Source organism: Sceloporus occidentalis, unplaced genomic scaffold (assembly GCF_023333645.1).
Source record: "Sceloporus occidentalis isolate IW3139 unplaced genomic scaffold, rSceOcc1.0.p SCAF_9, whole genome shotgun sequence".
Classification (NCBI taxonomy): Eukaryota; Metazoa; Chordata; class Lepidosauria; order Squamata; family Phrynosomatidae; genus Sceloporus; species Sceloporus occidentalis.
This window is the reverse complement of record NW_028316989.1, coordinates 37,092,501-37,120,081: the sequence shown is the minus strand read 5'-3', so window position 1 is coordinate 37,120,081 and position 27,581 is coordinate 37,092,501. Positions and strand designations below refer to the sequence as shown.

The 27,581-nt window shown below is 39.2% G+C and overlaps 1 protein-coding gene across 3 annotated transcripts in view; it reads left to right on the top strand.

Annotated features, from left to right (window-relative positions):
- FBN1 (fibrillin 1) overlaps positions 1-27,581 on the top strand; it is a 195,480-nt gene that overhangs the window by 114,829 nt on the left and 53,070 nt on the right. For all 3 annotated transcript variants that reach the window (XM_089538802.1, XM_089538804.1, XM_089538803.1), the window contains 12 exons: positions 639-758; positions 2,947-3,084; positions 4,361-4,411; positions 7,188-7,313; positions 8,648-8,872; positions 11,293-11,418; positions 12,923-13,051; positions 14,618-14,743; positions 16,075-16,200; positions 18,801-18,923; positions 20,321-20,446; positions 22,023-22,148. In XM_089538802.1, the coding sequence (XP_089394928.1) occupies positions 639-758; positions 2,947-3,084; positions 4,361-4,411; positions 7,188-7,313; positions 8,648-8,872; positions 11,293-11,418; positions 12,923-13,051; positions 14,618-14,743; positions 16,075-16,200; positions 18,801-18,923; positions 20,321-20,446; positions 22,023-22,148 (1,542 nt within the window). The remainder of the gene's footprint in view (positions 1-638; positions 759-2,946; positions 3,085-4,360; positions 4,412-7,187; positions 7,314-8,647; positions 8,873-11,292; positions 11,419-12,922; positions 13,052-14,617; positions 14,744-16,074; positions 16,201-18,800; positions 18,924-20,320; positions 20,447-22,022; positions 22,149-27,581) is intronic.

Here is a 27,581-nt window from a genome sequence, read left to right as displayed (position 1 = left end):
GGGATGCAGTCAGTTCACTGCTTTTATTCATCACTCGTCCCCTTGTTTTAAATGAGAATAGTATTAGTTAACCTTGTAGAATTGTTTCAAGAATTAATTGAAATAAGATGCTTTGAGGAGATTACTACACGTGGCTTTTAAACCCTGGGAAGGAAGCAGCTTCTGCAATACTGGTTGTGTGACACCACTTCCCTCCCATAGCAGCTCTGTCCCCCATCTGTCCCTTTTCATTTACTGGGGACACTCATGAATGACCTGGCAATCCTGCAATCCTGCAGATGCAAAAAGTCATTTCCAGCGCACTTGTTTAGGACTTTCTTTTTTAATGATCCTGTCACTGATGTTATTATTGGATTAATTTTCCAATAATAATGTGGATTAATTTTCTATCTTTGGAAAATTACCCAATGACAGGTTCATTACTGTTTACAGACGGTAGAAGAATTGGATAAGTGCGCAGGGGTGTGATAATCTTCCCCCGATTTCACAATTAATGCAATTTAAGCATGGGAGGAGGACGCTTTCCTCCCATATGATAATCTCCATAGTCTGCACATCATAATTATTTCAATTCTAGATAACCAGAAAGAACCTTCACCAACTCTTTTGGTTGTTAATTTTCACTGTTTCTCTTCTAGATATTGATGAGTGTGAATCCAGCCCCTGTGTTAATGGTGTGTGCAAAAACACCCCTGGCTCTTTTGTCTGTGAATGCTCCCCTGAAAGTTCTCTGGATGCAACAAAAACTGTCTGCATTGGTAAGGTATTCTTCTGAATAGTGTTCTTTTTCAAGCCATGTTCATTGTTTGGAGATGGCTTTGATATACAGCCAGCCTTCCATTTTCACAAGTTCAACATTCGCGGATTCAGTTATTCATGTTTTTCCTTGTGCGCATGCATGCGCTTTTTCTCCTCTTCCCTCCTGGGCTTTTCCTCTTGGGCCAATTAAAGCATGGGAGGGAAGAGCGAGGGGCATGCACAGTCCCCCACTTATTCACATTTCCCCACTTTCACAAGGTCTTTTGCCCCCAACCCCTGCAAAAGTGGAGGGCCAACTGTAATTTTCATACAAGTACCATATTCTGTTACCAGGTGATTTATAAGGGTAACTCTAAAATATTATCTTAAATATAATTAGGAGAGTATTTTAATAATTGTTTTCCTTTGTCACTGGTCATATTAAAAAGTGTTTTTAAAACTACAGGGATATTATTGCAGTGAATCAAGATCTTAAAATGATCTTAAAACCCTAATGGGCTCATATAGGGAGATATGGTCCTTCAAATGGCCTGGACCCAAGTTGTATATGGCTTTATAGATCAAAACCATCACTTTGAATTGTGCTCAGAAATGGACCTACAGCCAATGGAGCTGTTGCAGCAAGGGAGTTGTGTGCTCTCTGTAGACAGCCCCAGTTAACAACCTGGATTCAGCTCTTTGGACCAACTGAAGTTTCTGATCTCTTTTCAAAGGCAGCCCTACATAGAGGGCATCACAGTAATCCAAACAAGGTGTAACCAAGGCATGTAAAATCATGGCCAGATCTGACTTCTCCAGGAATGGGAATAGTTGACAAACTAGTGAAAAACACTCTTGGTCACTGCTGAAACCTGGGCCTCCAGGCTCAGAGATGAATCCAGGAGTACACCCAAACTGTGAACCTTTGTTTCAGGGAGAACATAACCCCTTGTATCATAGGCTGAATTCCTATTCCCAGATCTGTCTTTCAACTGACCAGGAGCACATCCGTTTTGTCTAGATTAAGCTTATATTTATTTGCCCCCATCCAGTCCATCACAGCTGCCTGGCACTGGTTTAGTACAGGAACATCATTCTTAGAATTGGGTGGAAAGGAGTAATAGAGGTAGGTATCATCAGCATACTGGTGATACCTGACCCCAGAATGCCAGACAACCTCTTCCAGCAGTTTCATATAGATGTTAAATAGCATAGGGGAGAGGACTGAACCCTGAGGGACTTCATAGGCCAATAGCCAGGAAGCTAAACATGAGTTCTGCCAGCACAACCCTCTGAGAGCACTCCTCCAGGAAAGAACAGAGCCACTGTAGAATAGTAACCTACAAGCCTCATCCCAGAGAGATGACTTAAGGATACCTTGGTTGATAGTATCAAAAACTGCTGAGAGATTCAGCTAAGCCAACCAACACACTTCCCTTGTCCTGTTCCCTGTGTAAGTAACCCACCAAGGCGACCAAGTGACATTGCTTACAATTCGTCGGGTGATATGTTGCAAACAGCCTACCTTGTAATCCTAGTTATGTTTGAATTCTTCAACAAAACATAACTCCTGTCATAATTTGGCAAACATTGTTGATTTTTGAACTTGAGCCTTGAACAGAAGGAGGCTTGATGCAGTCTCTAGCCACTGCAACTAAGAGCATGCCCTGAACAGCGTGGGACTGTGGCAACCAGATGCCACAGCCCCGAGGCCAGCCGCCACCACAGCTGGCAACGGACCACCAGCAAGGAACATGATTTTGGCTCAATCCAGGGGTGTATGTCATCTGAATGCTATGCCCCCAGATCATCCCAAAGGTGATACTTTTGGACTTTCTGTTTTGGGCCTAAGAGGAGAATGACAAGGGAGAAAAGTTGATAAGAGGCATTTTACTTTGTGAAAAATAAATAGGAAGCCGAGAGACTGAATGTTTCTGATGACTACCATAATGCCACGCTCCACTGGGATTTTTCTTATGAAGATAATTGAACTACCATTCATCTTGAAAACATTAAAGATTAACACATTTATTATGGCACAATCTTTCATGGACTGCAAACCACTTCATCAGATGTGATTTGTATCTGATGAAGAGAACTGTAGTCCATAAAAACTTCTATTGTAATAAACCTGTTATTTATTAATGATCTATAATTAAATATAATACATGGCTATCTGAAAACATCATTTTGTTGTTACCTTAACAGAGACTGTTAAAGGCACTTGCTGGCAGACAAGTGTGAATGGGAGATGCGAAATAAATATCAATGGGGCAACTTTGAAATCTCAGTGCTGTTCTTCACTTGGTGCTGCTTGGGGAAGTCCTTGTGTTCCATGTGAACGAGGTAAGACCATTTGGATCCATAACAAACTGTTATTTGGAACATTAAAAGACTTCATCCCTGAAAGTCAACTACTTTTGTGACCTATGTCTATTATCTGTGTTTAGTTTGATTCGTTCCAGCTTTGCTTCTTCCCACAACTTGAGATAATTACTTTTCTCTGCACAGAATAGGTAAACAGGTAGTACAGGAGTACCTGGCTACTCTAAACGAATTCAAGTCTCTAGGACCAGATGAAATGCATCCAAGAGTATTAAAAGAATGAGCACAAGTAATCTCAGAACCACTGTCAGTAATCTTTGAGAATTCCTGGAGAACAGGAGAAGTCCCAGCAGACTGGAGGAATGCAAATGTTGTCCCCATCTTCAAAAGGGGCAGGGGGTGGGGAGAGGACCCCCAGAATTACTGCCTAGTCAGCCTAACATCAATAGCAGGAAAGATTCTAGAGCAGATCATTAAACAGACAGTCTGTAAGCACTTAGAAAGGAGAGTTGAGATCACTAAATGTCAACTTGAGTGTCTCAAAAAGAAGTCATGGGTTTTGTCCTTGGCTCAGTGCTATTCAAAATGTTTATCAGTGACTTGGTTGAAGGAATCGAGGGAATGCTTACCAAATTTGTAGATGACACTAACCCAGACGATAGGATCAGAATTCAAAATGACCATAACAGATTAGAGAATTGGGCCAGAACTAACAAAATGTATTTCAACAGAGAAAAATATAAGGTAATATAAGGATGCAAGGCAGAAAAATAAATAAATGAAAAGCTCAGATATAGGATGGGTGACACTTGGCTTGACAACAGTGACTGCAAAAGGGATCTAGGAATCTTAGTAGATAATAAGCTGAACATGAGTGAACAGTGTGATGCAGCAGCTAAAAAGCCAATATGCTTCTAGGCAGCATCAATAGAAGTGTAGTGTCTAGATTGAGGGAAGTAATAATACCACTCTATTCTGCTTTGGTCAGACCTCACCTGGAATATTGACAAGAGGAGGACCACCAAAATGATGGAAGACCTGGAAACTATGCTTTATGAGGAGTGTCTTAGGGAGCTGGGTTTGTTTAGCCTAGGGAAGAGGAGGTTAAGAAGTGCCATGATAGTCATGTTTAAATAGGCATGACCCCTTTTCTTGCTGTATTTAGTATTACTTATTTAATTATGTGTATATTTTTATGCAGCAAAAATCTAGCCTGTGTTTGAAATGTATTTCATATTTAGCTGAACAAATCTTGAGTTCTGGACTGCACTGTTCTTAATTTTCTTTTCTTTTATAGATCCAATCTGTTCAAAAGGCTACTCAAGGATAAGAGGAACACTGTGTGAAGGTATGTACAGTAGAAACATGTTGTCATTGGAAACAAAAAAAATCTGTTGGTATTTCTCGCATTTCTTTAGAAACCACAACATTTAACTAGGAACATAAGTGAACTTATACTGAATCAGGCTATTGATTCATCTAACTCAATACTGTTGACACTGAGTGGAAGTCATTCCCTGGAGTTTTAGGCTGGAGTTTTGCAAGCTGAAGATACTGAAGACTGATCATGGTAACTTCAGCATTACTAAGATAACTCTGAATTATGACCCTCAGAGTTCCAATAAAGTACATTCTTAGAATTCTTCCACTTAGTTTAAAGAAATACAAGAGGGCAGATGAGTTCTGTGATGTTCACAATACAATGAGATAAACAACTGCATATTTTGTATTGTATTAGCAATATGCATATTAGAACTTCTAAATGCATCTGCTCTAGTGGTGAATGTTATTCATAAAGAAACATGTCACAATCATTTACAGTCTCTCAGGGATAGTGAATCCAGGCCTGGTGCCAAATCTGGCTTTCTTGGGGTCTCATTCCAGCCTTCATGCTCCCCAGATGAGACATTCCTTCTCTGCCAGTGGAGAAGAAGCCATCCAAGAATGGGTTAACCTCTTCTCCTGCCCAAGCATGACAGCACTATGTGCTAGTTTCCAAGCTTTTGTATGTTTTTTCCCTTTCTCAAAGGTTGGAATTGCTCTTTAAGGTTTGGTTAACAGAAGAGCCTTAAGTTAAAATATGCTGGTATTTGTGGTTTTACCTTTTGGCTTTCCCTGGAATGTGGCCCATAAGAATCTTTCTGAAACAAAATTCACAATATGGAAAAAGAAAGAAGTTCCCTACTTGTGACTGTGGCACACACAGATAGAACTTTTAGGGGTACAATTAAACAAACATGCAGATGCAGAGAAAGATAGCAGATACGTTTGGTCAGTATGCAACGATTTAAACAGTTATTTTAGCCATTAAGTAATGAATACTAGATTCACCTGTTGTTAATGCTGGCTGGTTAGTGGGTAAACAAAAAACACGGGAGCCCCTTTCAAGTCCTTCACTGCTCATAGGGGAATAATATAAAAACTGTGAGGAAGTTCATCCTAATGTTAGCTGGAATCTCTTATCCAGTAGTTTAGATCCATTGCTCTGTGTCCTAGTCTCTGTAGCAGCAGAAAACAAGTTTGCTCTAGCTTCAATATGACATCCCTCTAAATATTCAAATACCTATAGATCAGGCTATAGATTTTCTTCAGTTTCTTCTTTCTTCACAAAAAATGGTGAAGTAGAAGTATTACTAAACTGGAAAAATGTGGATAGTGTGTTGGCGAGAGCAAATAAGGGATGTGAGGAGTAGATGCTAGAGAAACTAGGGCTTGTAGCAATGGCAAAAAAATAACTGGAGAAGTGGAAGCAAGAGGTAAATTAGACATGTTTGCTGGGTAAGTGGAAGGTGTTTGGGAAGGCATGGCAGAGAGGAAAGAGACTAAGAGTGTAGATCATAGAGTTGGAAGAGACCTTAAGCACCATGCTTTATACCTGCCTCTTCCATATTGATTTCCCTTTTTGCTGGGGTTGTTCATCCTGGTTTTTGGCCTTTGCTCATTTTTTTCCTTAGGTCACTCACAGCTGGAGGTATTATCGCTATTGGTTGAATGTATTATATCTCAGTAACAGCCGAAGTCCTGCCTGCCAGCGCCCTTGCCTCCTGTTTAAGCTCCAAGAGCTGTATACTGTATGTGTTCAGGGTGACTAACAAAACCTGACATGACACAGCAGCTGAAATATTTGAAAAACAAACTATTCCCATATGTGTTGTCTAATAACATTTTTTAGAAATAAGAGCAAGGATGAACAACCCTCTCCCCCACCCCTCTCCGCAACCTTGTTCCTAGTCACATTTTTTTTGCTTTCCAAATAATGATAAATATTTTGGACTTTTTCTACCACAGACCCACTATACATAAGTTATCTGACCCCAAGAGAGGAGAAAATGTTGCCTCACCCCTTTGAAATAGCAAGAGAAGGCTCTGAAAGTTTTTAGCTCTTAGAGATGGAAGGTTATTCTGATAGTAGTCACAGGATTTTTACCATTTTGAGATATGTGCGGGTGGGTGTGTTTAAAGAAACACCAATCTAACTTAGAATTATTTCTGTATTGATCAATTCTAAGTATTTCTAAATAATCAATTCACTATCAGTTATTCGGTTACATACATCTAGAGCCCACCTGGGTTGACAGTAATCTTAATGGCTTAGTTTGTAACCTAGTCTACCTATATCAGTTGTATCAGTATTATAAGTCTGCAGTACTAGTCTTCAATAATTCTAATTACAGTACTAACTTGGTTTCTTTTTGTCTATTTCCCACCGACCCACCCAAAACTATCCTGCTGTTTTATCTAGTCTCCCTGGTTCCAACATTCTGGAGCAAGTTATTTTTCTGGCAGCAGTGAGATTAAGTTATCTTTCCTAGGGGAAAGCATTGTCAACTTTAACATTCTCAAATAACATAACATTTTCACCATTGAGCAGAATTATTTGTACATTTGCTGGCCCAAGAATTATGAGTTTGAGTCTGCTTAGAAGCTGTACATCATAGATTATACATTTCCTGACTATAAGGTGTCTTTGGATATAGAGGATGAACCACTTGCACCCAAAATGTACTGCTTCAGAATCAAAATTAACGTGCTTCTCTCATGAATTTAGTGACTGTGCTTAGTTTTTCTGATATACGGACTCCTCTCTGTCTATACTGACAATTTTTTTAAAAATGTATAAACAGATGTCAATGAGTGTGAAGTGTTTCCTGGAGTTTGCACAAATGGAGTATGTGTCAATACTTTGGGATCCTTTGTTTGCCAATGTCCTAGTGGAATGACTTTGGATGCAACTGGACGGAAGTGTATTGGTAAGTATTACTGTATATGCTCATGCATAAGTCTAGAAATTTTAGTCAAAAAATTGTCCCCCAAAACCTGGATCGACTTATCCACAGGTCGATGTATGGTTTTGGAATGTATGGTAGTTTCCCAACTCCAAGGGTTTCTAGATAAAACAGATTATCTAGACCCGTTTCAGTTTGGTTTCAAGCCTGGCTGTGGAACAGACAGCCTTGGTCACCTTGGTGGATGACCTACACAGGAAACTGGACAGAGGAAATATGTCCCTGTTAGTTCTGCTGGACCTCTCAGTGGCTTTTGATACCATCGATCATGGGCCTTCTAGGCTGCCTTTCTGGGATGGGACTTGGAGGTACTTTTTTACAGTGGCTCTATTCCTTCCTGGAGGAGCGAACCCAGAAGGTGGTGCTGAGAGACTCCTGCTCAACCTCATGGCATTGGCCTTTGGGGTCCCTCAGGTGTTGCCCACTATGCTTTTTTACATATACATAAAATGGCTGAGAGAATGTGTCCTGAGATTTGGGGTGCAATGCCATCAATATGGAGATGACACTCAACTCTACTACTCCTTTCTACCTCAGTCCAAAGAGTCTGTCCTGGGCCTAAACCAGTGTCTGTCATCAGTAATTGACTGGATGAGGGCAAACAAATTGAAACTTAATCCAGACAAGACAGAGATGTTCCTGGTCAGTTGGAAGGCAGCTCAGGAAATAGGAATTAAGCCTGTGTTAGATGGGCTCACATTCCCTCTGAAGATGCAGGCTTGCAGCTTGGGGGTACTCCTGGATTCAACTTTGAACCTGGAGGCACAGGTCTCTGCAGTGACCAGGAGCTTGTGCACCAAATGCACCCGTTCCTTGAGACGTCAGATTTAAAGCTTGTGCACCAACTGTGCCCATTCCTTGAGACGTCAGATATGGCCATGGTGGTATATGAGTGTTCAGAAACTAGCTGGTCTAAAGAGCTGCAGTCATACATTTCAAAACCTTGTCAAAAATGGGGCAGGTTACAGAGACCACACAATGCCCCTGTTGAAGGAGTCAGAGTAACTAATTGTGATTAGCTATACTTTTGTGGTAGGAGTAAAACCTGCTGAATCTAAGGAAATTGAGTGTAATAGGGAATAGGTGATAGGTTTATAGTATAGGATCCAATGGGGGAAGGTGTATTTGGATGGATTGCATCTCTCCAGAAGTTTCTGCATTAATGCTGATCCTCCTGTACTATATTGAGCCTTGGGCTATCTTTATGTATTATACTATTTTTCTGTGGAGTGGAAGCTGTTACTCTTTGTCACAGATACCTCTTTTCCATCCATTGATTGCTAAAATAATCCTTACAGATATTCGCTTGGAGACATGCTACCTGAAACATGATGATGAAGACTGCACCTCACCAATAGGAGGGCGACATCGGCTGGATGCTTGCTGCTGTTCAGTAGGTGCGGCCTGGGGGCCTGACTGCGATGAATGTCCTACAAAGGGAACCCCTGACTATGATGCACTTTGTCCAAGAGGACCTGGATTTTCTAGCCGGGATCCCATCAATGGAAAACCATTCTTCAAAGGTATGTAGGGCAATTATATGAAAAATTCTGATAAATGGATATCCTTGCTTAGTGTCTTCTTCTCTTAGGGCCATACTAAATGTTACTTTGGTTATGTTCTGAGAAGCTGTCTTCTTAGTGCAGGCTGAGAAATGGAGCAGTTCTCAATGGAACCATATCACATGCTGGTAATAGTCATGGAGAGTTTTTTCCTTCCCTAGTCAGCTGCTGTTCCAATGAAACCCTCTCCCTGTACATGACAATTAACATTAGAGGGAAATCTCCTATTGGTGATAATGGTAACCTATTGCATAGACTTAGCATATGAAGGAACTGAGGTTTTGCGAAGCTCTAGACTCTAAATCTCACCCCCTGTATATGCCAAGTCTGTGAGGAATTACCATTGTTGCCAATGGGAGCTATTTTCACTAATGCTAATCTACTATCTAGGCCAGGGTTTGGCAATTGCAAACCCATCAAGGGCCATTTTTCCCTACCTGCACCTACCTGGTGAGCTGTAACACATGTTTCAGCACTTCTGAAGTGACATGATGTCACTTTCAGCTGCCATTTGGGCTGATTTTCAGTTGGGCCAATTTGATTTGGGCTGATGCCCCACCTTTCCCCCCCTTTTGGGGGGAGGGAGGTGGGGTGTGGAGGGTTAAGGGAGCAAATTGTTGCCTTTTAAGATGATTTGGGGAGCAAAATAGTACCCCAGAAATCAGACTAAAAATGTACAAATATTTTGGAGGTGGGATCTGGGGACTTTGAGGGGCTTCTAGGGAGTCCCAAGGGCTGCACTTAGAGATCCCATGGGTCCAGCCCTGATCAAGACCAATGCTATATAAAGTAGTTGCCAGTGGACCAGTGCCAGTCCTCAAGCCACTGGCTTCTGGTCTGCAGGAAGTTTTTGGGAAAGAAAGAAAAAGTTGTAGCCATTGGGCACAAATATGGTACTGATCCCTGATACATTGGAGAAAAATGTCCTGCTGGTCCACCGCATCCAAACACTTTAAAAGCACTAAATTAAACCACATGTTTCTCATGTGAGAATTGTAACATAGGGGCAACTGATGATGTAGCAGTGTGTGGTTCTGGCATTTCCCATCTCCCATTGGCTTCTCTCTGAAGTTAATAGAAGGAGAAAAAGAATATCTCCAGCAAAAATCTATTGTTGTGAAGTATTTTTGTTTTTATACACAGTGTTTGAGGCCCTTTTTACAAAAACAACAACAACAAAAACATCAACCCTACTCTTGTTGGAGATGGAAACTGCTTAAACTACAGTAGTTTGTTGACACAGCTGCTTTCCTTTTTGGACTCTCCTTAAGGATGTAGTTATAGGGACTGTCATAATGAGCACCTGCAGTTCAAAATTTGTCACTGTGTGCCATTGCTTATTTGAGTTATCACAGGTATAGAAATGAAACTGACATAGGCTCTACTAGTCACAGTTGCTTTAATCAGCTTCCACTTCCCAGTCCAAAATAGGAGTATGTGTGACAGAGTCACAGTAGCACTTCTTTCTTATCCCCTTTGTCTTTGTATTGTTGTAAGTAGTATGAGTGTTGATTTAGGACTTTGAGAGACTAGGGTTGAATCCATGCTCAGCCATGGAAACCCATTTGGTGATCTTGATTAGGTCACACCCTCTCAACCTAAGAGGAATAAATTTTGGGAAGAATACCCTATGATAGGGTTGTCGTAAGTCAGAGTCGATATGAAGTCACAGAATAATCATAAAGTCTTCGGAGTAAATGGCATGATAGATGGTGCCAGATATTGTTCACTCTAGTCATTTGCATGGAGAGGAAAGAACCACACAGATGTTCTTAATAGTTTTATTGGCTCGTGTATATCCCATATCTAGCAGACACCAGATTTCCAGGTTTCTTCCATAACTTAGAGCCCACACAAGACGATGGAGAGTTGGAAGGCAGTTGGAAGAGAAGAGTGAGGGTACTGCTTATGAGTAATGCTTCCCTATGGTCCAAAATAGGAGTGCCTGTTGTGATTGCTTGCCCAGTTCACCCTTTTGACTGAAAGTGCATAGTGCCTGTATTGAATGGGGTTTATTGCCTATGTTTAGGATTGTAATGTAAATGTATCACCTTCATGTTTGTGGAATAAAATATGGTTCAATGAGACAAGTTCTAGTTGTGAGAAACTAGCCAACCCTTATACTTGATCATCTGAGGTGTGGAGTATATAATCTTCCTTTACTATGCAAGAGACAAAAGAAATGTACATGAAATGAGGGAGTTCAGCTTCCGATGCATAAAGCATTATAAACATGCTAAATATTGCTGTAATTTGAACACCTAATAGTGACTATTGCATCCACTGACCACCTCTTTTAAAATATAAAAATCTGATTCTCATAAAATGATAATTAACTCTATTAAATTTTTAATTTTTAAATACTTCTGTTTCTTTCTTAGATATCAATGAATGCAAAATGATTCCAAGACTTTGCACCTATGGGAAATGCAGAAACACCATTGGGAGTTTCCGATGTAAATGTGACAGTGGGTTTGCACTTGATTCTGAAGAGAGAAACTGTACAGGTAAGTCAGCTTGCTGTTCATATGATCATTGCAAGCAGTTTGGGTAGCCATCTGTCACACAGTGTCTACAGATTTTATCACATTTGTGCAATTATTTTTTGACCCATGAGATGCAGAGAAGCCCGAAAGCTTCCAGAGCTTTTAACTGGAAAGTGAGGAAAAGCCAGCGAAGATTCAAGACTCAGCTGGAGAAGAAGAGAGCCTATATTTCTTCTCCTCCCATTTCTCCTTAAAGCAACTAGGCAAGTGGGGGAATTATTTAGGATAGGATCTGTTTCAGAGGAGGGAACTGGCAAAACCAGCTCGAGTAAAACACTGAAATGCATAGGGTTGCCATAAGTCTACAGGCAGCTTGAAGGCGCGCACGCGTGCGCACACACACACACACACACACACACACACACACTTTCAAGAAAGCAGCTAACTTCCAGAATTCCAGATAGAAAGGCTGCATTTCAAAATAAGGAAGATAAGGATAGCAAAGAAATGGAGATAGGAGAAATAGGAGCCCTGGTGGTGCAGTGGTTAAATGCCTGTACTGCAGCCACTCATTCAAAACCACAAGGTTGTGAGTTCAAGACCAGCAAAAGGACTCAGGCTTGCATCCTTCCGAGGTCACTAAAATGAGTACCCAGATTGTTGGGGGCAAATAGCTTACAGTTGTAAACCGCTTAGACACTGCTTAGGTGGAATGAAGCAGTATATAAATGAAGCTTGTTTTGTTTTTGTTTTGAGATGCAAGATAAACATGAAATAGTATAGAGTAAGCTCATTTCTAGTCATATGTTGGATTTGCTTGAACCTCCATGATGCTCAGATGAGAGCAATAATGATTAGTGATCACCCTGTTTTTGTCTTGGGGTGATGGAAGTGGCAGATTGACAGTCTGAGAAAGCCTAACTACTGGAAAAGGTTTACATGGAATGTCATGTAGGAGTGTCACATTATCTGGATGATGTTGGATATGGTTGGTCATTTTTCATTCTAAAGTGCTTTAAACAGTTTTATCTTTTTAAAATGTATTTTATTCTTTTAATAGGAATCTATTTTAATATTGTAATAATTGAATCCTGTTTTAATGCACCTCTTTTCTTTGTTTTTAATTGTATTGTTCTTTTAATATTGTTGAGCCTCTCTGAGTCCCAGTTCTGGGAAGAGAGTGGGATACAAATAATAATAATAATAATAATAATAATAATAATAATAATAATAATAATATCATCACTTGGCCTATTTAGAAGAGATAGGATAGGGACAGTTCTGAAACATCAGTTCTGAAGTGGTCTTAAGTAGGAATATTTTTACTCAGAGATCATAGTTTAGGATGTGCATAGTCCCATTACAGTGATATAGCCTGAAAATCGAAATAAAGCATCATATTTATAATTTTGTTTCTAAAGTTCACTTGCTGACTAATATGAACTGTCTACCAGATAGATTTGTTTTTGAAAATCTTACAATATGTATGTTTGCCTTTGAAATAATGTTTTCTTTGAAATTACAGATATTGATGAATGTCGCATTTCTCCTGACTTGTGTGGACAAGGAATTTGTGTGAATACCCCTGGAGATTTCCATTGTGAATGCTTTGAGGGCTATGAAAGTGGATTTATGATGATGAAAAACTGCATGGGTATGTTATTCAAGGCATATTTATCTTAGGACCAAAACTAAACCTGGTGAGGTCACCATTATTCCTGCAAAGGACTTTATCACATGGGGAAAAGTGATGGAAGCATAGTGGAATGCTCCTGTTACTATCGCACTAGTGTGCTAAGATTATCAGATGACGTCACGTAATGTTGCCATAATCCCATTGTTATTGAGTGAATAAAGAGGAACTCTAGCACTGCTTTTCATTCATGGGAAAGTGCCGTGAATGAAAAGTGGCACTAGAGTTCCTCCTTGTTCACCCGATAATAATGGGATTATGGGGACATCATGCGACGTTGCCTGATAATCTTAGCACACTAGTGCGATAGTGATGGGAACGGTATGCTCCTGTCCCTTTTCCCCATGTGATACAGTCCTTTAAAGCTGGTTTGCATGCCATGTTTTAATTAGAACTGTTGTAAATAGGAGGAGTGTGAGGAACAAGAATCACATTAGCAGTCTGTAGTCTTTGATTCTTACATCTAATGGTGGTTAGGCTAGTTTTAGGATTTTGAAACCTTTTTAGCCTGTTCACTTTTAATGTGCCTAGGGAGTTGAACTTGAAAAGTTCAAAAAGTGGATGAGGGAATCAAATATGGTTAGAAAGGCGTTAATTCCTGGCTGGTTTCCATTCAAAAGGTTGTTATTCCAACAATAACCTACATTCATGGGACTTTTGTGCTTGAGATGTTTCAGTTTAAAATAATGAAAACTAACTGTTGTTACTTAGTTTTATTTGATGGCTGGTCCCTAAGTGAAAGCTTTGGTTTCACCCCAAGAATAGTCTAATACTTTTAAAAAAATATTAAACCAGTTAATGAAAGACAGTGGTTCTGAGCTCATTGGCAAGATTTCCATCTTGCAGAATTCAGCATTTTCTCCCTACTGTGATTAATTCTGACTAGTTTCAGCTTTTATAATAACTCATGAAGTCACCTTGACATTATTATGTGTGCCAGCAGAGTTCACATAAAATGTGTCTGTGCCAGCAGAGTTCACTTTTATATGGGCTGATAGCTATTGGTGTTAGTCTGTAGAATCAGTATGTAGAGAGATCATGTAGCACCTCTGAGACTAACTGAAAGAAAGAAGTTGGCAGCATAAGGCTTTGTAGACTACGAAAGTTCATGCTGCCAACTTCTTTCTTTCAGTTAGTCTCAAAAGTGCTACAAGATCTCCCTAAATACTAAAGAGAAAGATGTTCAGCAGAAAGGCAGGCATGAGGAAGGATGAAATCACCCACTTGGTAGAGAAGGAGTACCAGTTGTGCAAAGTCTCTGTGGGAGAAAGGTTGAGGTATTTAGGAAGACATGGCTTTGGGGGCATGGAGAGAGGAAAAAATAGCAGCTGGAAAATAGTTAGAATAGTTACTGTCAGAAGAGACAAAAATGCTGGAGGAAGCGATGCATTGGTTTTCATGCAGAATTCCAAACGCCAAGTAAACACTCTGTGCCCCCACTCTGGTCTTCTGGTGTCCTGAAACTTTAGGATCTAGCATTCGTTCACCCTCCTTATTCCTTTGTTTTGTTTTGTTTTACTTCTATAGACATAGATGAATGTGAAAGAAATCCTCTGTTGTGCAGAGGTGGTGTCTGCATAAACACTGAAGGGAGCTTCAAATGTGATTGTCCTCCAGGTCATCAGTTGGCGCCAAACATCTCTGCCTGTGTAGGTAAGGTGGGGAAAATAGCACTGATAGTAATGCCCACTATAGTCTCAGTTCTTTTATATTTCCATGTCCTATATTTTGCTGTTCAGATGCAACAGCACAGCATCTCTCAACAGGGACAGTATTTCTCACTGTCTGTTAACAAATTGATTCTTACTAATGTGGAAAGACTTGCAGTAAAGACAGAGAACTCTTTGGTATATATTCCTGATCTATCATCGTTCTGTCATGAATTAAAATTGCCACATGGTGCCCCCTCCCCAGAAATACATGAAATCAAGATTTTGTTGTGAAGATGTCCCTAGAGGTGAATATTTGCATTTTACTAACTTGTGCAACAATTATATCAGAGGGATGAACCTTTGGGGAATTACAGATCCAATCAGCATATTGTTTCAATGGATCATAAACAGTTCCTTACCAATGTGAAATCGAAAGCTTTCATGGCCGGCATCCATAGTTTTTTGTGGGTTTTTCAGGCTATGTGGCCATGTTCTATAAGAGTTTATTCCTGACGTTTTGCCAGCATCTGTGGCTGGCATCTTCAGAGAAATTGAACAATGATTTTGGATACAGCAACCATATGGTAGATTTAGTGGTTCACATGGCATCCAAGGAGTAAAGATGAGCACTATTTTTTGTCAACTTGGCTCAGCATAACTTGCAGTAGAGGCTCCCTTTGTTCCATCTGCCTCCTTACCAACTGATTGTGGATTGTGTGATGCCCATAAGTTCAGACACACACACATTTTTTGAATAGATTAAATAGCCTAAAGCTATTTCTGTGTTGTTTGTTTAACCTCCTGCTCTTCCTCTATGATCCCATTTTTGTAACCGAAGATGACAACTTAGCTGAGATTCAGGTGAACTGCTGTTGCCTTCTTCATGTTTCCTTTTCTTTAACCTCTCTGACTCAGATCTTTCTCAGACTGGAATTTGGCTTACAGTTCCTGGCAAGATCTTTAGGTCTTGGCAGGAGTAAAGTTTTATGCAGCCAGTGCTCAGCTGCAGGCACTTGGGCAGCTTTTGTGACCTGGGGCAGAGAGCAGAGCTCCTTTTCCTCTAATTTCATCCACTCTTTTCACTGCTTTTGCCAGATTTCCCTATCTGTTCCTCTGATATCATCAGAAACATAAATGACTACAATTAAAGCTGTGCTGGGCAACTGTCACCCTCTTGATGGTTCTGGACTGCAACTTCCATCTTGCTTTGCCATTGACTTTTCTGGCTAGGGCTAATAAGAGGCAGTATCACTGTTACTGTATGGTATTCATATGGAAAGGCAATGATGTGGGGAAGAGACTTAAAATATCCTCTTCTTTCTTGTCAAATAGATATCAATGAGTGTGACTTGAGTATGAATTTATGCAGAAATGGACGCTGCGTCAATCTTATTGGAAAGTACCAGTGTGCCTGCAACCCTGGATATCACTCCACACCTGACAGATTATTCTGTGTTGGTAAGTTGTTTTCCTCTTGGTTCGGTTATAAATAGGCTTAAAAACACAGAGAATGAATGTCTTTCCTTCCTTTTTGATGATATCAAACTTTTCCAGTCCACTTGTTTGTCGTGCAAAAGAAAAAATCCCTAAACTGGTTCCTTTCACAAATAAGTACATTACATTGTAAACTAATAAGGAAAACTTTCACCCCTTTTGTGTTATAACTTTTAAGTTATTTTTATTATCAGTGGGTGGCATCATTAAATCATGGAGGAAGGGTATCACATAATGTGGTTGGCATATGTTGCTGCTTTATGCTCAGTTGTGGGCACAGAGGCAACAACAAAGTGGATGGGAGAAGTGTTTGTTTTATACCACAAAGGGACAGCATTTGAATAGATTTTTTAAAAAAGTAACTAAAAATAACTGTTTCAATTATTTTTGAGAAATAGAAAGTTAAAGAGTTGCATTTTTTAATTTACAGTGCGTGGTTAGTCCAAACTACAGTAGACCCATTGAATTACTTGTTGAATGTTAAGTGAAGAGATGGATAAATTCCACTAGTTAAGTAGCCCTTCTCTAGTCAAGACTAACAATAGGATTTAAGACATATTCTGCCTTCCTTTTACAAAGCAGGCTTTGGAACTATAATTGTAACTAATTACTTAAAAATAACTTTACAAACTGTGAAAAGCCTTTTGCTTTAAGAAAGGCGAGTGAGTAAATAATGGTAAGAAGGGCCCAGGAGGGACACAAAAGGCCTTCTCAGCCTGCTTTTGGTGGGCAGCCAGAAGAGACCATTCATTCCTACTCTGTCTTTCTAATAACGGACTTTGGGGTGTGGGAGGGTCAACTAGTGAACTTCCACAGATGGGATTGGGATTCCAGGCAGTCTGAAATTAGGAACATGGAGTAGTGGTTCTCCTCAAGCTCTACATGGATGCTGATGCATAAATAAATCAGTTGATTTATTATTTACTAGCTGTACCCAGCCACACATTGCTGTGGCTCAGTCTGGTTAGATGGAAAAGAAAGAAAAGAGAAAGTGCATGTTTCTGAAATATTTAATTTCACAGTGCTTGTGGGTATACTATACTTTTTGCTGTTCCATTGTCTGTGTAGATATAGAGATTGTCTGGTTTGTCAACTCTAGAACACGCAACATATAATTGCCCATGTGAGAATCAATCCGTGTCTAGATCTAAACTGCACAATTCTCAAGACTGTTCCTGAGCTTTGTTGATGGAGATTGCAAACGCCAATCGAATATTCAATATAGCGTGTGTTGCTGTTATGTCCAACAGATGGCGCTGTTTTTAAGACAAAGATATTTTTACCTGTCACAGGTGTGACATCTATATAATAGCAGGTATATGTATATAACAACATCTGTGTATTTGAATGGAACATTGTGTCAAAATTTTAAAGCAATTGGTGAAGAACCTTTGGAGATTTAAGATTTTGAACAAAGGAACATTTACATTTTTATTTATATAGATACATTTGATACATATTTATTTGTTTGATCCTTTCTCCCAACATGGGACCCAAGATGGCCTACAAAAGTCTAAAATGTGGTAACCTAAAAATCTGATAATAAAAAAATTAAATACGATTAAACAAATTGCCAAATTAAAACACTACGTACTAAAGTTTTAAAAGTATAAAATCATTTAAAAACATAACAGTAGTAAAAAATACAGCTTATACACCCCATAAAAAGGCTCCCTGTAACCAGTTAATTGTGAAATGCCTGTTTCTTAATGGGAAAATCTTTGCCTGACAGTGAAAGGAGAGCAGAGGGGGGCAACCTAGCTTCCCATGGAAGGAAATTCCAAGGCTGATAGAAGCCACTGAGAAGGCTCTTTGCTGTGTCCTTACCAGACAGGGTTATAATGGTGGTGGAACAGAGAAAAAGCCCTCCCTCAAGGATCTTAAGTTTTTGGCAGGCTTGTATAGTTACAGACAATTCAGCCAGTTTTTCTTTACTAGATGTAAAGCCAACACTCTGACATTCCCTTATTTGATAATCCTGGCCTGCGTATACTTCTTAATCTCAACCAGAGCAGACCACTGCATCAATGGGATTTGCACATGTTTGTGTTGAGTTACTAAATTCCTGTTGATTCAGTAATTATACTCTAGTTGGGACTAGCAGTTTGATGTAGTTCTTCACCTGCACCTATTTTCCCCAAAACATTTTGATGTGTACAAATAGTGGATTTATTTGACTGGTGAAATCTTTGGAGTGTGGCCTAAGTGCAGTAAAAAGAACCAGCATGGTGTAGTTTGTGTGTTGGACTAGGACTCTGGGTTCATCTCTCCACTCAGCCATGGATACCCTCTGAGTTACCTTGGGTAAGTCATTCTCCTAGAGTCAGAGGGAGGCAAAAGCAAACCACTCGCTCAACAAATCTTGCCAAGAAAACCTCACGATAGGGCCATAGAGTTGCCACAAGTCAGAAATGACTTGAAGGAATATGACAGCAACAACATTTAGTAAACAGCAGATCCAGTCTAAAAGTATATTGTGAACACTGAAACTGCCAGAGGCTTAAGAGAAGATGAATATAATTTTGCTTTACATTGTCATTTTTCTTTCATTCGTTTCTTTCTAGATATTGATGAGTGCAGTATAATGAACGGCGGATGTGACACCTTCTGTACAAATTCAGAAGGCAGCTATGAATGTAGCTGCAGACCAGGATTTGCACTGATGCCAGATCATAGAACTTGCACTGGTAAAGTAAATTTTTGAGTATTTGTAGTGACAAATAATGTCAAGCTGCTCATTTCTTAGCTGTATCTTTGCCTTTCTCTGGCCTTTGTGTGTATACATCTGTACTGCATTTCCCCCCCTATTTCTTTTCTTTTAAAAGAAACCTCAAAAATTGTAATAGCAGAGCTCTGGAATTGCATGAAAAAGTGGAAATAAAAATGAATAAAAGTAAAATTGAAAAATCAAAGACCTGTTGGGTAGGGCATAGAGAGGCATGGTTAATGGGGAGTCAGAAAAAGAGTGCGATGACAGCGGCAGACCTCTTTGCGCATTTGTGAAGATGTGTGATAATGGCTGCTTTGAAACTGGTATGTTTCCCCCCTTTCCCCCCACTAAACTGACATGATTGCTGCAAGAATGGGGCTTGTTTGGTTATGGCCTGTACAGACAGTCAAAAATAAAGCTGCTTCGGGTCACTTTGGAGGTATGCTGTTTAAATGATGCATGCATCCTAAGAGTCCAGAAGAATTTCCAGTCTTAAGGACTGGAGCATGGCTTTGGAGCAGCTTCTGGCCATCAGAGGGAAACAATGTTTCTCTGCATTGTTTCAGGTCTTGTGCTTGCGGTTTCAGAAATGTTATTTTGCAATTCCAAATTGCTTCTGAGTATGATAACATCATGTGATTAATAAGAAGAGCAGTAGCCAGAAAGAGATGCCTTCCAGGTTGCATCTCCTCACAAAAACAACAGTTAAAAGACAGTTTCTGTTTGTTCTGTGTTAGCTACACAGAAAATGAATAATGAACAGAAAAGCCTTGGACTCTGTAGTAAAAAATGAGTTCAGTTTTCTGCAGCTGCATAATTACTAAAAGCCACAATAGACTCATCTCCAGCAGAGTTACACCCATTTTCTCCAAAGAGAAGATGTTCTCAGCTCAGCTCTTTGTTTTGCCAATATTTCCTTTGAGTAACTAAGCAAAGGTTTGGATCTCAGGCTAGAACTGTGGTGGTCTTGACAGGGAAACAGTCATGAAAACTTGCAAAATAAATTCTTGAACACAGAGACTTATAATAAATTTAAACAACTTAGTACCTACAGAAGGATGTCATTTCCTGTACTGCAAATCAGTCCCCGGTCATTAAGAGTAAGTAGGGATATGGAGAAATATTTAAATGCTAAAAATTGCAAAGTTATTTCATCAGAAAGTGGGTGGTTTATTATACTAAAATATTATAGAAATTAATATGTGTGTTCGTAGGGTGACTATATGCAAAGGAAAAGGTGCCCTATAGATTGGGTGCCATTCCCATGTGCTGTAGGCATGGCTAATCACTTAATGAGACAGAAAATAATAATAATATTAGGAGTTAATTTTAATATGATTAATTTTGAATTTGTATTTGTCGTTTTTCTTATAGATATTGATGAATGTGAAGACAATCCTAACATCTGTGATGGAGGCCAATGTACTAACATACCTGGAGAATATAGATGCCTTTGTTATGATGGATTCATGACATCTGAGGACATGAAGACTTGTCTAGGCAAGTGCAAATCCGTTTTCTTATTGGTAGCATCACTGTCTTATATAAAAGATGGAAGAAATAATAATGATCTGTTTAAAGTGTAGAGGCATAATTCTTCATATATATTATTGATTTGGATGGTTGCAGTATTCAGTTAGTTGTTTTGCCACTGCATATCAGTGCTGATCAACAATATTTAACATTGATATCTAAGTGTTGACAATATTTGGAAGACACAGCCTGTAAATAAGAATTTAAATCAGGCGGGGGAATTCTATTTCAGTTTTAGACAGCACAGTCAATGGCAAGGAATGCTGAGTGTTGCAGCAACATCTGGAGGGATTCACCATTCCCACCCATGATATAAGTTTTGGCATTCTCTTTAAAAGATACCTACTTCGAGGGTGACACATATAGAAATATCTGTTAACCATAAAAGAAAATGTTTTAAAATACCTTGTTTCCCTAGTCATAACCTAGAGTTATGCATACAGTTTATATACTGTTCTTATAATGAATGTACAAGAGTAGAACATGCTTTCTGTGAGTTTCTAGAATATTTTTATTGCTAAAGGAACATACAGAATAATGTAAAACAGGCTGAGAAAGCCTTAGTTAAAGTACAAGTCTTTAGAGATTATGCCTTGTAAAAAGGACTAGAATTCCAGTAGAATTCGTCCAGACGTTTTAGGCTTAAAATCACCCCAAGGGAAAAGAAATCTCCAGCTGTTCCACTTCAGTAGATAGTAAAGGTAAAGGAAAATGATTGTCAAGTTGTGTCTGACCATAGGAGGCAGTGCTCATCTCCATTACTTAGCTGAGGGAGCCAGCATTGTCAAAGATGATTCCATGATTATGTGGCCAGCATGACTGCATGGAATGCTGTTACCTTCCCACCGAAGTGGTATCTATTTATCTACTTGCACTGTTTCATGCTTTCAGACTGCTAGGTTGGCAGAAGCTGGGACTAGTGACAGGAGCTCACTCCATTATGCAGCTTGGGTCTCCAACTGCTGTCCTGCTGACCTTGCGATTCTCAGAGTCAGCATCTTAACTACTGAGACACCATGCCATAGTAGATAGTACAGAAGTTTAAAACTTCCTTCCCTTTTTTTCCCCCAGGCAAAAAGCATGTTCAAAATATAGGCTCTATTCATTCATCGTTACACATTTGAGCTTGTATAAGTGGAAATTATGAAGTAAGGGTTGATGTTGGGAAAGGTACTAGAAGGGAAGCTGTATGCCATATTAGTATGCATATAATTGGCAGAGGGCTGAGGTAGATGGTTATCCAAGACCTATTTCTGTTTCCACTGAGACTCTGAAGATCAAACACAACATTTATTTTCTGTCTGCTGCTTTTGAGCATGCTTTCATGGATGTGGGAATAGTATTAGCCTAAAACTAGCAAGTTCTAACTGGGAGACAGACATAAACCTTAGTAGGAGACTAGTGCTGTAGACTTTCTAAATGGTGGGAGAGTAAAGCTGTAGCATTTCTTGTTTATGGTATTTTGTATCAATACGTGCATCTATGGTGAAATGTTGTTAGTAGATTTGTAAAGATTTTTACAAATATATATCCTTCTCCCCAGATGTTAACGAATGTGAACTGAACCCAAATATCTGTCTGAGTGGAAGCTGTGAGAATACAAAAGGCTCCTTTATCTGTCACTGTGATATGGGCTATTCTGGTAAAAAGGGAACAACTGGTTGCACAGGTATGTACACATCTGTTTTATACATGTATCTGTATAGTCGTCTGTTGAATTAGAGGGTAGTGATATAATTTTCCAAAGCCCCATGTACATTATTTCAACCATCCCTTTCTCTGTGACACTAATTTAAGAAGAACAGGAGACACACCTTTGGCCTTTGGTAGTTGAGTCCAAGCTGTTACATTTCTATAGGTGCAGAAATGTCTTCTGCATGTGTCTGGATGTAAAGTGAGAAGTTTACTTTACCCCAGCAAACCTTTTCTGTTGAGTTTTATTCAATCTAAGCTATGGACCCACCGCCAAGTTGTAAGGAAAACTGGATCAACTCACATAACAAAGAATTCACTGCACCATGACAAGCCCACAAAGGACAACAAGACTATATTGGATTTGGATTTGGTAACCCTACACTCAGTGTCCAGATAGACACACAAGACCCTTTTGGTTTGTTAAATAGCACATCCTGAATAATTTTTCTTATGCTGTTTTTAAAGTGACAGTGGTACAGATCTTTGACTTAACTGAATTATATCCAGATATATTAGCAAAACCAAAACATGCATGATGTTTACATAGTTTTGTCAGCCAAAAGCACTGAAGGTCAAAAGCTTAACAGCCAATTGCCTTTATTTATTCTATTTAAGGGATTTATACCCCACCTTTCTCCCAATGTGGGATACAAGACAGCTTAAAAACAAGGTATTTCAGTTTTTGAACCAAGGTGTTCCAAATTGTATCTAAATCAAATCTAAAATATAAATACAAACATGTTATTTAAAAAAAATAATCTAGGTTTAAAACAAAGACAACTCTTGCAAACTGAAATGAGACAAATATATAGCCCAATAATTCACCGTTGATGATATTAATATTATAAAATAGATATAAAAATATAATGAAAACAATTCTAGGTAAGAATAGTGTGAGAACATCATATGTTCCTTTCTTTAATAGCTGTCTTCTTCCATGTATTCTCATTAAGTAATGTGGATCTTAAGTGATCCAATGGTCTGATAAAATATTGTTTTGCAAAGGCATTTCAGTGTGGTGGTTGCAATAACAGTATTTTTCATCTGGAAAAATTTAAGGGGATGCCATTGCCTTTTTGGAGATTAGAGGTGGTCCCAAGGGCCATAAAGGACCATGCGAAGATCATGGTCTCCATGATTCTCATTTCTGCTGTAGATGGATCTACTCATTACTAAAAAGACCAGAAGGTCTGTCACTGAGATGATATGAAATTCAGTATAGAGTAGCCATTTTAATATTCCATCTGGAGAACCTAAGTGGCCACCTGAAGAACACAGTACAGCAGGAATGGGCACGTGGATCAGGTTGAGGGCCATTTGCAGTTACCCCTGATCCTATCCAGGCCACACTGACACCAGTTTTGGGGATCCAAAGTGATGTTCTGGTTACTTTTGCTCACCTTTTAACACGATTTTGGGGACAATGAGAAGGAAACAAACTTTAGGGGTAAAACTGTGTGTCTTACAATTTTTCACTTGGCACATATTTTGTTTGTTTTTTAAGTTGATAAGTTTGGTGAATATGTTTGGAAATCAAGGGCACATGTTAATCTCAGCATTTCAGTTGTGGCCTGCAGGGTACTTTATTCTCACCCCAGTCTACAACAGTCTACAATAGTTCTCATTGTTTGATTTTCCAAGTGTTTTGGACTTCAGCTCATTGGCCATGTTGGCTGAGGCTGCTGGGAGCTGACATCCAAAACATATGGAGAACAAACGTACTCTGAAAAAAACACCTGCTCCACTGGTGTACAAATTGCCATGGTTTTTCATTTGTATTATGAACTTAGCACTCTGCAGTGAGTTTATAGTATATGTTCTCTTTATTGCTCACCTAACTGTTAGTACAGTATTTGCAGCTGCCTTTGGAATAGGGACAGAGTAGGGAGGGATCATCTTTTCATCCCAACTGTCCAAATTCCTTTGCTGCAATGTAATGAAGCAACATGTCTGTAGCCTATTTCACTGATCAGACTTAATGCCAAATCTTCCCTTTCTATTATTGCCAGATAGGAGACTCTGGCAATATAGCATTTAGCAACAGTATTAAAGTATCTGCATATTTGTTAAACAGCCTGACAGCGAGGATGGTTTATTTTCTTGTTGCAGGTATGTCAAAGGCAGCTACAATTTTTTAAAATGTTTGTTTGCAAAAATGTGTGTACAGATCTGAAGAGAAGGTTCCTTGTTTCATGAGAACAGCTACACAAACTCCTCTGAGTTCTATTACAGTTGCTTTTACATATTTTATTCCCCTTGTCATTACAGATTGTTTCCATTTTCACAAGTAAACATGTTTTTTTCTTCTCATTCCCCAATCATTTAACTGTGTTTATAATCCACCCATCAACATGCAGCTCTACTCCACACAGATGTTAATCATTTTTTCACTTCAGCTCTTAGTAAAAATGTAGGCATAGTTTAGGGAAATATTTGGTTTTGTGCAACAATGTACATTATTAATGACAGAAATCTGAGCTAGATTTGGCCTGTCATTTTAGATTATCTGAAAAAGGAAGTAAGTTAGGTCAGTTAACCTATGAAACACACACACACACACACACACACACACAATCTTATGAGCAGGAAGGGAGTCAAGTACAGTATAGTATAAAAGCCCTAACACAGTTCAAGCTCATATGGTATAAAACATTCTAATATCTTGGCATAATTACAGTCAGCCCTCCTTATCCACGGATTTTTTTTATCCACGGATTCGAGCATCCACAGGTTGAAAATATTCAGAAAAAGCATCAATTCCAAATAGCAAACTGTGATTTTGCCATTTTATATAAGGGACACCATTTTGCTATGGGAGAGGCAGGAAATATAAATAAAAATTATTATTATTAATATTATTACTATTGAAACTTGAGCATCCATGGATTTTGTTATCCATGGAGGGTCCTTGAACCAAACCCCAGCGGATAACAAGGGCCCACTGTACTTCTTATGCTCATTGAATTTCCCCAACCGTTCACTGGCAAAAGCAGAAAATTGCCACTCCTTCTTAATTTTTGCTTGTTCTAAGAACTTTCATTTTACATTAGACACTTTTTTACTCTTATAAAGTGTAAATTAATATCACATACACCAAAAACCCAGTTCTTTCCTGGAAATATAGGAAACTACTGTACTTGGAAACGTCCTTTGAGACTGGCAGCAGCTCTCAGCAACCTCAGGCTGAAGTCTATCACTTCACTGACTCATTCTTTTAACTAGAGATCCCAAAGATTGAATCTGGGACCTTCTGCAATATGATCATTAAGTGGAAGTGCTTAGGTAAATGATCATATTGCAGGAGGTCCCAGATTCAATCTTTGGGATCTCTAGTTAAAAGAATGAGTCTTGCCTCAAGATTTGTAGTACAATCAGCTGTACTACAACAATCTGTTGGTGGTGGCCAACAGACTGGAGACGCTTGCTATACATACCAATTCAGAAGAAAGGAGATACAAAAGACTGCAGCAACTATAGAGAAATAGCACTAATCTCACATGCAAGCAAAATCATGCTCAAAATTCTGCATCATGGACTCCAACCATACATGGAGAGAGAAATTCCAGAGGTGTGAGCAGGATTCAGAAAAGGAAGGGGCACTCGTGACTACATTGCAAAGATGTGATGGCTAATTTATCACCAAAGAATTCCAAAAAAGAATTCGCATGTGTTTTATAGACTAGAACAACACATTTGATTGTGTAGATCACAAAAAGCTATGCAATGCACTCAAAGACGTGGGTGTGTCACTACATCTGATAGTCCTGATGAGGAATCTGTACTAAGGCCAAGAGGAACAATGTCAAAACAGAATTTGGGGAAACAGAGTGGTTCCCGATAGGCAAAGGGGTCATGCAAGGCTGCATCCTATCTTGTGTATGTCAGCTGAATCACAGTTTCATCTCATAATCAAAATCTAGGATCCTCCAATATCCTTCATGCGTGATTAACCGAAAGCACAAAGAAGAAAGGCAGTTGCATATTTGTAGCTGCAGTTCTTTGAGTGGTCATCTGTGAAATTGCACAAACCCACTCATACTCCTCTCTTGTGTGTCCTGTCCTTGGGATACCATTACATGGCAGCCTTAGGAACTGAGGTAAATGAGCATGAAATATGAGAGATACAGCTGAGGGCGGGTGGAGCTATTGCTAAAAACCTTGTCTAGCTATTCCAGAAAGCTCTGAAGCTGCTCTGTGCAGGCACAAGAATACTTCACATGTGCAATCTCACAGCTCACCACTTGAAGAACCATAGCTACAGGTATGCAACCTGTGCTTTTGTGTAGTTTCCCCCCTGAAGGTTGCTTATAAGAATGTGAAGGGTTGGTTAAATAAAATCCAGCCACAAAGACTACAGTTTGTAGTACAGCACCAGTTACGAGAGAGAATATGTGCTGCTCAATACTTGTATCCATATCATTTTCCAGATGAGGAGAAAAGCCTTGGGGTGCATTTTAGTAGAAAAATATCTTGAAGAGAAATGGATAAAATCCCCCTCCTCCTCATCTTGCATTTCAGATTATAGCCTTTGAAACTGATGTATTTTTTTCTGGAAAGAAGGAAGGAAAAAGCAAGAATGTTTGGATAGCTTCGTGTGCATAGTTTATTTTACATGGCACCCACAAACTTTCTGAGAATGGGACGAATGGTGATTTATGTTTGTGACAAACCATTTGGGCAACTGTGCTTCCTATGTGCCTGATGCAAACTGACTTTAAAAGTAGAGCAGAGACCTCACATCACGTTAAAGGATGTTGCTTACATAGATAAGAAGACATGTGCTCTAGTTGGAAGAAGCAGTGAGAATGCAAGGATAGCCTTGGGATAGAGTGTTTGTTTTTATTGGCGTCCCACAGCTTTACACTCAAAGGGAAACTCTGCAAGGAAATCAGTTTAGGAGAGGAGAAAGATAGAGAAAATGTTTATATAGTCATGACACTGTACTGTTTTGCTTCTAATAAAGTCAATGAATGTTTTGCTCTTGCCCTTAGAGCCAATTTTGGGTATCTTTAGTCATGCTGAGTAGCAGCCTACTTCACAGTTGTGTTACAGGAATCCAGGAGATTTGACAGGGTAAAAAAAATCTAGTATTTTTATATTACTGGATACTTGAAAGATAACTGTCTTTTGATTTCATAATCTGGGGGCCAAATCAACAGTTTGGCACCAGCTGCTGGACTGCTTCTCTCCTTTGAATTAAAAATGAGCTACACAAAACCATTTCCTAATAAAAATGATTAGGGTAAAAGGATGGTTTTCAAGGGGTGTGAAGTGTTCTTCTAAAACACAGCCACGTTATCCCTACTCCCACACATTTGGGATCTTTCTAAAAGGAAAAAAAAGTATCCTTGCTCCTGTTTCTGTAAGGAATTTTATTAGGTTGGCAACTGAAAAGATCTAGAAAACA